Source organism: Lagopus muta, chromosome Z (assembly GCF_023343835.1).
Source record: "Lagopus muta isolate bLagMut1 chromosome Z, bLagMut1 primary, whole genome shotgun sequence".
Classification (NCBI taxonomy): Eukaryota; Metazoa; Chordata; class Aves; order Galliformes; family Phasianidae; genus Lagopus; species Lagopus muta.
The window spans coordinates 28,078,428-28,091,826 of record NC_064472.1 but is presented as its reverse complement, the minus strand read 5'-3'; the positions used below and the strand labels follow the sequence as shown (position 1 = coordinate 28,091,826).

At 39.0% G+C, this 13,399-nt stretch overlaps 1 protein-coding gene across 7 annotated transcripts in view; it reads right to left on the bottom strand.

Annotated features, from left to right (window-relative positions):
* JAK2 (Janus kinase 2) overlaps window positions 1–13,399 on the bottom strand; it is an 85,461-nt gene that overhangs the window by 33,314 nt on the left and 38,748 nt on the right. For 6 of the 7 annotated variants that reach the window (XM_048930724.1, XM_048930720.1, XM_048930718.1 and 3 more), the window contains 4 exons: window positions 6,846–6,969; window positions 5,961–6,078; window positions 2,141–2,286; window positions 100–421 (listed from right to left, as the gene is read on the bottom strand). In XM_048930724.1, the coding sequence (XP_048786681.1) occupies window positions 100–421; window positions 2,141–2,286; window positions 5,961–6,078; window positions 6,846–6,969 (710 nt within the window). The remainder of the gene's footprint in view (window positions 1–99; window positions 422–2,140; window positions 2,287–5,960; window positions 6,079–6,845; window positions 6,970–13,399) is intronic. The other variant, XM_048930725.1, reaches the window with a different exon arrangement.

Sequence of the window (13,399 nt, the reverse complement as noted above, 5' to 3'; positions counted from 1 at the left end):
GAACATAAATTTTAACAAGCTAATCAAACTAATGAAGCTAATCAACGACAAACTGTGCAACTATTAAAATAATGGAGTAGATACATTTAAAGAAATTACCTGCTCTGCCAGCATCTCACAGTTTTTAAGTTTTCCTCTTGAGCACTGAATTCCACCATTTCCAGTTATTACAATAGTTGCAAAACTTTCTTCCCCAGAAGGATCTCCACCAGGTTCTTTTACTTCAAAAACCTCTGAATAGAAGGCAGACTGAAGGGTTTCCAAATTTATGAGATACTTAAGTTTCAAGTTCCTGGCAGTAGCTTTGCACTGGCTGAACTGCTGTATGAATTTACGGAACCTGTACCTTATTCTCTTTCGGGTCAAAATGTGGTATTCTTGGATCTTTGCTCGCACACATTTAGGCAAAAACATTTTGTAGCTGTGAATATATAACCATCAAAAAAACAAACAAACAAACAAAAAAAACAAGCAAATAAACAAAAACCACAACTAATGATTTGACCAATTAAATCCAGCAAAGATATCTAGCTCTGTGCTGAACAAGACGTGAAAAAAACATTTTCCACTAAATGTAACCTTTTTAAGCTCTAGGATAACAAGGATTCTTTCTTCAGCTTGTAATACAATCTTTCAAATATAGCCTTATCTCTTCTTCCATTTTCCTTTTTTGTCCCCCCTCAACTTCATTTGAACATATATTACATTATGCATTTTCCATATATCTGGACACCAGTTCAAGACATTATTTAAGCCTGAGGCAAGACAGCAATAAATAAATAAATAAATAAATAAATAAAAATTGCAAGATACAGAGTTGCTTTGTTTAGTGTATAGAGTGGAAAGAAGATGCTCAACAAATAGAATTTAGAGTTCATTATGGAAAATACAATAGGTGGTAGAACACAAGTAACACTGCTGCTGATTCTCATGAAAGTATTTCATATCACTGTCCATATTGGATCAAAAGACAAAAATGTAGTTTGACACCTCCAATCAGCTGGTCAATCTGTTGTCTTATTTTATTTAACTCTACCTGCTAGCCTTCATTAAAAGACAAACACTAATAATGAAATACCAAGCCAGAATTCACTCAGCTGAAGCAGAAACTGATTACTTTGACAAATTGGAGTGCACTGATGAACTGAAGCAAGTTTAGTGGAGATTTGTCAGAGATAGTTAAGAGCCTGGAACATACAATATGAGCAAAAAGGCTTATGGAATTTTGTACAGGGTGGAGAAAAGGCCCCAGTAAGGTGTTCTAGCAATTTTGTTCAACTAACTAGTTATGTTAGTTGATGTAGGATTTTCACAGATATGCACAGTAATAGGACAAGGTATTGTACATGTGGTATCACAAAGGAGAGATCAATCAAATGAGGAGAAAATTCTCCCTAGTGAGGATGATAATACATATGTCAAAACTTCACAAAGGCATGGTGGAATCCTCATTCCTGGACATTTTCAGAACTTTACTGCCAAGGCCCTGTGCAACTTGATCTCAACTTTGAAGCTGGCCCTGATCTGAACTGGAAAAAATCCATGTACTGAAAAACAAAAAGAATAGCTGTTGTGATACAAGCTTTCTATTGATTTCAAGCTTACACTATATGTAAATTTATGGAACCAATATGCAAGGCTAAATCAATCCCCAGTAGTTAAACATCTCCACCCAGACTGCTATGTCATGGCCTTTCATAGGTATTCAAAACCATGACATCATGCAGTGAACTGTCAGAGTTGGGATGGCTGCTGAGGAGCTGCAGCTCCTGGGAACTACAGTTCCCAGCAGCTCCAGTCACTCTTACATGGTTTCCATGGCCTTACTTCTGGCCATACTACCATTTGCAGCACAGTCAGAAAGATGTTTCTCTGCCCTCTTTGTTTATTACCCTTGATTCCTTTTGTGTTGTATTATCACACATTCCTTTATCATTTCTAGTAAATGAGCTTCTCTCTAACTCACTTGAGCTGTAATCTCTCCTTTTCACTTCTCTGCTTTCTTTCTGCAGGGGAATGGGGAGGGGAAAGAGGGCCCCGCTTCCTATGGGACAAAAGATCTTCAACTCGTGACAGACTAGGGTGCAAAATTAATATCTATAGATAACAGGTGTTACACAGTTATGAACTATTGAGTTACCTGATTGAGTTGTAAACAGCCAGTGGGGTTTGGTCCTTTTCCTTGGCCACCCTCATCATATCCAGAACAGCCATTCCAAGGCATTCTTCCTGCGTTTCATGAGTGACAGGCATCTGTATCCATCCACCCAAAAAATCATCTCGCCACTGAAGAAAAATGCAAGAAAGCAACTAAAAATATTTGTACATGAACTGCAGTGTTATAATTTTATTTTGTTGGTTTTGCTATTTATTCTACATTCTTTTAAGTGAAACTTTCCATTTCCAGAGAACTACATATGCTCATACTGGACACCAGATACAATTGTGATTAGAAACTGTTCTCAAAATGTGCTTGATTAAAATCTTTACTAGGTCCGTGTGTCACAGAGCCACAGAATATCCTGAATTGGAAGGGAAGGAAAGATATCATCAAATGCACCTCCTAGCTCCACAAAGGACTCTCATAAATCAGATAATATTTCTGAAAGCACTGTCCAAATGCTGTTTGAACTCCAGCAGGCTTGATGCCATGACCACTGCTTTGGAGAGCCTGATCCAGTGACTGATCATTCTTTGATGAAGAACCTTTTCCTAATCCCCAGCCTGAGCCTCACCTGACACAGCACTGTACCATTCCCTCAAGTACTGTTGCTGTAAGTAGAGAGTAGAGGTTAGCATTGTCTCTCCGCTCCCCTCATGAGGAGCTGTAGGCCACCATGAAGTCTCCCCTCAGCCTCCTCTTCTCTAGCCTAAGCAAACTAAGGGACTTCTGATGCTCCTCATACATCTTCCCCTCTAGACCCTTTACCACATCTTTGTAGCGCTCCTTTGGACACTAGTAGTTTTATATTTTTATACTGTGTCATCCAAAACTGCACACAGTACTCAAGGTGAGGTCATACCAGTACAGAGCAGGGTGAGACAATTCCTCCCTTTGACTGGCTGGCAATGATGTACCTGATAAGCATGAAGGCATGGTTAGCCCTATTGGTTGCCAGTGCATAGTGCTGTCTCCTGTTCAACTTGCCATCAACCAGAACACAGAGATCCGTTTCTGTGGTGCTGCTCTCTAGACTCTTGTCCCCCCACTCTATACATATATCTAGGATTGGAGAATCTGGCACTTCCTCTTCTTATACTTCATTTGGTTGATGATTTTCCAGCTCTATCTCTCAAGATGTCTTTTAGAGAGTCTACAGCTTCTCCTAATTCAGTCTTCTTTGCAAACTTACTTACTATACCTTCCAGTTTTTATCCAAGTCATTGATGAAAACATTAATAACAGGCCTTAAAAATGGAAGCTTCCAGAATCCCACACTAGTGACTGGTCACCAGTCCGATCTCTAGCCCTGTTTACATCAAAATTTTTTTAAAAGTCCTGTTATTCTCTTTGTTGGTCAGCTTCAATTCTTACTGACCTTTTTTTTTTTTTTTTTTTTTTTTTTTTTGTACAAATTTTCTCCCTACAGAAGGGAACAACACTCCTATACTCCTACAATACCGCCTAACCTCACTTTCTGGCCACACACTTTCTTTTTTTCTGCCTGAGCTCTAGGCGAAGGTCCCCGTTGAGCCAAACCAGCTTTCTGCCCTGCTTTGTTGACTTCTGACACTTTGGAATTGCTTGTTCCTGGGCTTTTAAGAGGTGGTATTCAAAAACAGACCAGCACTGATGAACCCCAACACCTTAAAACTAGTTTCCCAGCAGACACTTCTAACCAGTTTCCTGGGCAGCCTGAAGTCTGCTTTCTTCACATCCAAAGCTGAAGTCTTGATGGCAGTTTTCACCCTGCCACTAAAGATTATAAACTATGCAACATCATAGTCACTACAGTTAAGACAGCCACTAATTGCCATTTCACTCACAAGACCTTCTCAGCTCATAAGCAGCAAATCTAGTAGGGCATCTTTTCTCATTGGCTCCCTTGGTACCTGTACCAGAAAGTTATTCATGGTGTATTAGGAACATTCTGAATCTGTCTGTATCAGCTGTGTGGTATTCCCAGTTTAAGCCTGACAAATTGAAGTCACAAGGGCAGTTGATCAAGAGTTCTCTTATTTCCTTCAGTAATGATTCACTGATGTTATCATCTCAGCTGGAAGACATGTAATAAAGTGGATGTTGTTTGAAGGTCTATTTGCTTGTCCCTTAATCCCTACTCCAAGGCTCTTAACCATCTCACTGCCAACTACAAGCTTCATGCACTCCAGGCCCTCCCTCATACCCAGCACCACATTTCCACTTTATATGCCCTGCCTATGTCTCTCTGTTGATGAATCTATAACCATCCCTCATCACACAGGGTCCTAGGATTCCTCCCAACAGATTTCAATTATGCTAATAATGCCCTCAAATTTTGGTATGTCATTCCATAACATAATACTGGTGAGACTGGCTCTATTCTTTTCCCCTTCAAAACTAGTTTAAAGCTCTATCAATCAGTTCTGCTAGCTCAAGCACAGAAGTCTTCCCACCTTCTAAGAAAGGTGCAACTCAGTGGTTGCCAGTGGGTCTCAACTTGAGAAGGCTATTCCAAGATCAAGAAGCAAAATTCTGCAGGTGACACCAGCCTTGGAGCCACCTATTCAACACCTGGGTCTGCCTGTTCCTTTCAACATTGCTCCAGGCTTCTGGGAGGATAGAGAAAAATATAACCCCAAGACCCTGATGTCCCTTCTGATTTCTCTTGGACTTTTTTGCTACCTCATCACCATGGACATGAAAACCCACTAATAGACATTAAGTAGAGAAACACACCAGGGTAGTGAGTTTTGCAGTGATGTCTCTTACCCAAGATGGCAATAGACTTTCCTATGGTTTGAGTCTGTTTGGTATATGAGACCCTCTGTTCCTCTGAGAAAGGAGTCACCTATCACAAAAACACTTCTTGTATTGACCGAGGTGCTCATGATATGGGTGAAAGGCTGTCTAGCCCTAGGTGATCCTGCAGCCTGGATGAACCTTCATCTACATCTATCTGTTCATCAAATTCCAAAGCTTCTTTCCTTATGTAAAAGGGCACCTGAATGTGAGGGTGAGATGGGCAGGGAGGAGATTCACCTGCCACTCCCAGCAGAAACCTGCCTCTATTCCCCTCTCTCTCCTTGCTACCTTCCTTCCTCCTGTTTTTGAGAAGAGAGGTAGCCCTTCATTTCTCTTGCTGTGGTCAGCTAAAGCATCTGTCTTGTGGATGGCAGAGAACAGCTCCGCCAGTCAGTCTCCTTCAACTTCCTGATGTTCATCAACCCACTCATCTCCTCCCAAAGCTCTGTCCACAGGCTGAGAAATACTTCCATCTGGTCATATTTCCTACAGGTGTGCTCACTGCTGTCACCAGACACTGATGGAAAGCTTGGGCACATCCTGCAACCTGAAACCTGGATTGCTTCATGTTCCTTCAGGAACTCTGTGTAACTGCATCAGTTTCTGTAGTTGGAAAGGCTATAGGTGTCACAGAAGACACAACTATCTGCTGAATGGATATCATAACCAGAGCTGTTGGAAATGGCAGACAGACAGCAACTTGTCATACAAACTGCAATGCTAACATATGTGGAGAATGTTGTTCCACATTATAACAGTCCAAAATGAAAGTCACAGTAGAAAAATTTTCACGTGGTGGCACTAGATGGGAACTGCACAGTCTCCCTGCTCTCCCCACAACTGCCATTTGAACTTCACCTCTGCAGAAATACAATGTGACACAAGCTTTAATTTTTCTGTTTAAAAGCTTCAAACTGTCAAAAGAATTTGCATAACTACTATTAGAAGTGAAAGGGAGAAATACCATCAACCTTTCTAAGTCTGCATTTTAAAGATATAATCAAGAAAATCATACCTGTGCAAATAGGTAAGACATGACAAGATCATCAAGAACAGGGCTTTCTGAACCCCGAATAATGCCATAGCGATATGCTCTGCTTGTGCCATTGCAATACCAGTGAGGAAAATAAAACCTGTTAAAAAATATTTAAGTAAATGACAGTGAAAATATACGCTTGTTTACCAACACCAAAAATTACATATTTTGTACACCTAAAGTAAGTGCTGGCTGTTCTGCTGCTCTGAAAAGCCAATATTAAGCCCTCCAAAGTCAACAGAAGGATTTGATTTAGTTCTTGGTGTGTAGTACAACACTTAGAGGGTGAGAAGCTGAACTGGTAAAAACAATGAGCTCTGCAAATCTACCCTTACTAGTCAGAATACAGAAGATCTTGTGTTACTCTTTCAGTTTCCACTAAAACAATTCCTAAAGAAACAATCAAGTTATCAGGTTACATTATGCAATTTAAAGAAAAAGCAGCCTATTCCCTAAGGAAAATGGTGATTGTAGATTTAGAAGCCCGCATTCAGAAATCAGGGTAGACAAAAATGGATCTATTGCAGGCATCCACCTGACTAAAATAATCATTCTGCATTTCAGAACTCCTACTGACTCCAAATGGGCAAGTAAGGAGATAGAGATATAGTACTCCTAAGAACAATATTATTTTAATTCCTCATACATTTGAATTTTTTTTTCTCCAATTTGAAATGGCATACATATAATATGTATACAACTGAAGTTACTTGATTTTTATTCTCTTATCTGTCTTTTATCCAGATCTCACCAACAGTGTCTGTAACAGAGAAATTACAGTTCATCTAACTACATTACTGACTGTATTTTCCTCACACACTTCTATACTATCATGAAAAGTGTGTAACATTTGCTTTGGATTACCTTATCCGGTACAGTAGTATTAGTCTGGTTGCTTCATCTATGTGAAAAATGTGATTTGGAGGATACCAAACTCTATCTGTTTCACTCATGAGTGCAAACATGTTATGATAAACTGGCATGATACCTAAATAAAGAACAGAGAAGTATTTATAAGAATTTGTTTTCATAAAGAATCAATCTTACTATGAAAATTACATTGTTAAAAGTAGTAGATAACACATGTTCTCCAACTATTCATTACACAGCTCTACCACTGTCAACAGCATTGCAGAGATCATCTTAAAACCTGCAGATTTTTTTCTGGTTTGTTTTCTCATTCTTTAACAAGATTGTACTTACTTGTTACTCTATTCTTAATGTTCAAATTATAAGATTTTATCTGGATGGCATTTAATACAATGGATTATTAGCCTTTTAGTTCAAGAAGTAACAATCAACAACAGTACGTTACTTTGTCCTTACCTTTTCCAAAAATCGAATCTAGCTATTGATTTCATTATTCCTGATTGACAAATAATCAGAGCCCATCATTACTAGAACAACCTGCCATTTACACTCAGTTAAGAACAAAACCAAATGTACAAAAATGGATATATTTTTTTCCCCTCAGAAAGCTCTCTTTCAGAGAACTCTTTCAGTGAGAACTGAGAATCAATTCTACTTTTAAACTGTGTAAATCTGTGAAGTACCAGATCTTCAGAAGCACAAAATTATAATTTGCCTTTGAGGCTTCTAACTGCAGGGTACAGTCTACCTTGAAAGACAGACAACAAAGTTCTGTAATATACCATACTGTTGTGTGTGATGCCAGTGTTATGATTTGGAAAACAGGTTAGATATCCAAGACCTTGCAGTATTAAAGAAAGAAATTCAACCACTGAAAAACTTACAAGACATAATGGGATACAGGTGCATAGATCAGAGAGTAGGATAAAAGTTGTAGGGTGAAAGTCAAGATAAGGAAATGAACCTGGGGATTACAATAGTTGGCTGAACATGAGACAGCAGTATGCCCAGGTAGCCAAGAAGGCCAATGGCACCCTTGCTTGTATAAGAAATGGTTTAGTCAGCTGGACCAGGGAGGTGATTGTCCCCTAATATTCTGCTCTGGTGAGGTTACATCTCAAGTACTGTGTCCAGTTTTGGGGCCCTCACTACAAGAAAGACATCAAGACCCTGGGTCATGCCCAGAGAAGGTCAGGGAAGCTGGTGAGAGATCTGGAGCACAAACCTTACGAGGTGTGGCTGAAGGAACTGGGATTGCTCAGTCTGCAGAAGAAGAGGCTCAAGGAGACAATAGCTCTCTACAACTACTTGAAGGGAGGCAGTTGGTCAAGTTTGGGTCAGTGTCTTCTCCCACACAGTTTGCTATAGGACTGGAAGGAACTGTCTCAAGTTGCACTGAAGGAGGTTTAGGTTGGATATTAGGAAACATTTCTTCTCTGAAAGTGGTCAAGTGCTGGAAAGGGCTGCTCAGGAATATGGTTGAGTCACCATCCCTGGAAGTGTTCAAAAAAACATTCAGATGTGGTACTAAGGGACATGGTTCAGTTGGAAAATATTGCTAGTAGGAGGACAGTTGGACCAGATGGTCTTAAAGGTCTTTTCCAACCTTGGTGATTCTATGATTCTATTCTATGAAATAAACATGAATATTTTAAATACCTCACAGATAGTGAGAACAAATGCAATTGCAAATAATGTTAAGAGACACAAGAATTCTGGCAAGAGGCAAAACACTAAAAATCAATTCCATCCTGAAGACTTAGAAGGAAATCACAGAAATTCACACAGAAATCAAGAGAAAGAAAAAGTTTTTTATAGACTTCACAGAATCACAGAACAACTTGGGTTCAGGGGGATGCCAAGGACCATAAAGCCCCAACACTGGCCGCAGGCACGGTTGCCAACTGCTAGGTCAAGTACTCGATCAGACTGCCCAAGGCCCTATCCAAACTGGCCCTAAACACCTTCAAGAATAGGGTATCCACAATCTCTCTGGGCAACATGTTCCAGGACCTCACCACTGTCAGCAAAAAAAACTTCCCCCTGACATCTAATCTAAATCTTCCCTTCCTTAGTTTAAAATCATTCTCCCTTGTCCTATCGCTATCTACCCATGTAAAAAGTTGATTTCCCTCATATTTCTAATTTTTTAAACTTTAAATATTGGAAGGCTGCAATGAAGCCTCCCTGCAGCCTTCTCTTCTTTTCCATTTTGAATAAGCCCAGTTTCTTCAGCCTGTCTTAACAGGAGAGGTTTACAGCTCTTGAAACATCTTCATTGCCCTCCTCTGAACTCTCTCCAAAAGCTCCACATCTTCACTGTGTTGGAGGGCCCAGACTTAGAGATGCAGTATTCTAGTCTGGGTCTCACAAGGGCAGAGTAGAGGGGGACAATCACTTCCCTTGCCCTGCTGGCCATCCCTCTTCTGATAGAACCCAGGATAACATTGGCCTTCCAGAGTGCAAGTGTGCATTCCTGGTTCATGTTAGGTTTTTCATCAACCAGGATCCCTAAAGTCCTTCTCAGCAATGCTACTCCCAAGGAGTTCTTCTTCTGGTTTGTATACATATCTGGGATTACCTTCACTCAAGTGCAAAACCTTCCACTTTATTTTGTTGAATCTCATTAGGTCCACCAGGGCCCACCTTTCAAGTTTATCTAGGTTCCTCTAGATGGCCTTCCTTCCTTTTGCTCTGTCAGTCACACCACTCAGCTTGGTGACATCAACAAACTTGTTGAGGGTGCATTCAATCCCATCATCTGTCTCACTGACAAGGAGTACTGGTCCCAAGATTGACCCCTGTGGGACACTACTTATTACCAGCCTCCACTTGGACACACAACCACTGATCACAACCTTCTGGATGCAAAATTCCAACCAATCCAATATCCACTGAAAAGCCCACCCTTCAAATCTTTATCTTTCCAGTTTCGAGATAACGATGTGGTGCAGGATCATGTCAAAGGCCTTGCACAACTCCAGGTAGGTGACATCAGTTGCCCTCTCTTTGTCCGCTGATACTGTTGCTCCATCACAGAAGGCTATCAGAGTAGCCAGGCACAACTCTGCCCTTGGTGAAGCCATGCTGCCTGTTTCGGATCATCTACTCATCCATCACATGCCTTAACATGTCTTTTATGAAGATCTGTTACATGATCTTCCCAGGCACAGAGGTGAGGTCCGCCAGCTTGTAATTCCCTGACACCTCCTTCCTCTCTTGAAAATGGGAGTGATGTTTCTCTTTTTCCAGTCCCCAGGGATTTTGCCTGTCAGCCATGACTTATGAAATATGATGGAGAGCATCTCAACAACTACATCAGCCAGCTCCCTCAAAACCCTGTGATACATGCTGTCTGGCCCCATGGACTTGCACACACTCAGACTCATGAGCTGACCTCACACTTGCTCTGCCCTTACAGTGGCTGGGGGAGTTTGCTCCCACAGTTCCCAGCTAGAGGTTCGTAACAATGTCTAAGTGCAGGTAATTATTGAAGGAGGTAGGCCCTTGTCATCAAATCTAAAGCACATTTAATCATTTAGAAACAAATGAATCAACTCTAGGTATAAAACTGCGTAAGCACATAGAACAAAAAGTAATTCCCTCCTTAAGAACAAGCTTAAACTTCTTATAAATTGAGTATGTTGTGGGCAAGGAGCCAGCAACAAGGCTAAGAGCAAGCGCTCTTGTGTAGCTGTCAGATTAAGCTGTTGAAATCTACAAGCTAATCATCTGAGATAGCTCACCAAAATGTGCCAGGTCTACAGATACTGACACGTGATTTTCAGTGGAAGAAAACAGAAGGAACTATGTGAAGTAACTAAAGAGGAATGAAAACAAAAAAAAAAATCCCACAAGAATAACTCTGAACAGATTAACAAATGAGGGACTGAGTGTAAATCAGGATGTAGCAAATTCATGGTACAGTAAGAAATATTTGATCTTAGATTTAAAAAACAAAAAACAAAAAACAAAAAACAACTAATTACATTTTTTTTCTGGAGTTAAGAACAAGTCTGTCCTAACCCTAATCCTATGCAACTGAATTCAGTTGTGAAATCAGATCAGTTCATATTACAGATTACCAGTCTTCAAAGCAACAATAACTGACTTTAGTTCTGAGTCTGTGTGGCGTATGCATACCAAATTATCACAGAATATTTTACAGTATAATGCAAGTAAATTACCAACCTATTTGAGATTCTAGCCAGATGCCAGACACCACTGAAGACAGTGTTGAATATTTATGTAGTCTCATTAAGATATTACCCTGTTAAAATCTGAAATAAATTCACTGAACAATTCCAAGTAATTTTTAAACTCAAATGCTAAGGTATTGTGTTTCACCAAGTACATTACAGAAAAAAACAAATAAAAATAAAGAGAAACATACACATTTACACACAACACTTCAATACTTCAACCCAGATCACATCACTGCCGTTCACAACAGAAACTGATTTCTTAAGTGAGGAACAGGACTTTGAAATTCTTCCTACAAGGTGAAATATAGTCATTAACAAAACAAAAACAAATCCACCTTTGCTTCCCTCCTATGCTTAGGAAGTAATTTAAGCACTCATCCATCCTTCATACTTAATCATTTGTAATTTCATATGGTAGTTGGTATCTTTCACTGCTAGTGCTTGGGGACATATAGATCATGTGTTCATCAAGAAAGGGTGTTAAACCTCTTAATTCCTAAGGAGGAAAGAAAACGTGGAGGAGAGGGAAATTATATATATTAGCATCAGCATCAAAATGTTGCCAGACTTGAAAAATTTTCTACCATTACGCATTTAGAGAAAACCCATTTATTAGGGTCTTGAAAGTTGTCCATTAAGGTCTGATGAAAGCAAAGTTCAAACACTTCCTTTTTCTTGTAAATTTTGGCAGCACTAGTAATTGCAGGGATATTTCAAACAACTACCACTATGAGGACTTAAGTGTTTTCTACAGAAACAATGAAAACCAAAAAGGATGGGGAAGAGTGGGAGGATGGAAAGGGTGTCTGTGCGTCTAAGCCTTCCCATGAAACCTAGACAATTAACCAATAGTGAAAATTTCTGAGAAATCATTTTCAATACAAGTAAAATCAGAAAAGCTGTTCAAAGAGGTATTAAAAACCTCCACTGGTTTTCTACAGTTCACTAATCACATTAGCAAATAAAACAAAGAATAGTTAGAAGAGGCAACAGTGACTCAGACATAATAAAGTAGAATTACTCTCCACTTTTCATGCCTAGCAAGGCTATTAAACAGATTGTCTGGACTACAGCAAACAAAACCAGAGCTGTCTCTTGGCAAGTGTTTTGTTTAGTAGACAAGACTAAACAAAAAAGCCACAGCACCCTATACCATTTGTCAAGCAACATCATGAAAGTCTTTAACACAGCATAGTTTTAATCCTCAAACTTCTACCTCAAGCCTAAAAAAAAACCACAGCAAAAACATTTTTATAGAGCTCCTCCCTTTCCTCACTGTGCTTTCATAGCTCCACATCCACACTGATTATGCCATTTTTTTTTAGTAAAAAATATAAATACTAAAAACTATTTAAAAGTATAATTTCATTTTAGATTAATTTGAAGAAGAGAAAGGGAAAGGATTTAAGATGGTCATTAGCAAAAACAGATCTCAGATACCGAATTTAGAAAATGAATCTAATGCAATGATGCTATAACCTCTAGAATAATTTTTTGTATCTCATTTTGATAGTTACTTGTTCTAATATCATTTCCTTTCTTTAGTTAAGGCTTCCCTTCATTTTGGTGCAACTATTTTAGAGTCATCTTACAGGGCAGATGACATAGGTAAGGCTGTCTGCTGAAAACAACTCATTGATTTAACCTTAAAGTCAACAGTTCTGGTTAGAAAATTTGTCAGTTTTATGTTCTGACAGTTTTTAATATCAAAATCCAAACAACGTACAAGAAGGTTTGTATTAACTACATTTTTCCCAAAATTGAATGCTGTTTTTTTGTTTGTGTGGTTTTAATAAAAAGAGGAAAAACCTAGCCACTACATGAATGTCTTGAACTGGCACTCAACTACAGAATATTTATACAGATGAAAATTTATATAGCTAATATATATTTATATATTATATATATAGAGCTAATATAATTTATAGAGCTAATATATGCCATATTCAGCAGATTTGAAGCCAAGCCAGCTGAGATAGGTAAACCTTCAATTGTTTAACTTGTCTAAAATGTACACAAGACTGCTTGCCACAAGCAGCATTCATACTTTGATGTAACCAGGTCTGCCATCAAGGGATCTAGCAGTTACTCAAATCATGGAGAAAGTTGTTCAATATTTTCCAAATTTATTGCATCTCAGACATTCTTACTACCTAAACTACTCTCTTCTTTATCAAGTATATTGATTCATAGAAAATTCCTGAAAATTCTTGCCAGTTTAAGCGTTCTTGGAGTATGTATGCTATGCAGACCTACAAGCATAAAATCTCATTAAAAAAAAAAAAAGTGAAAATTACTAGAAGTGATAGTTTGTAATTTAAGAACTGATAACTATTATGAAAA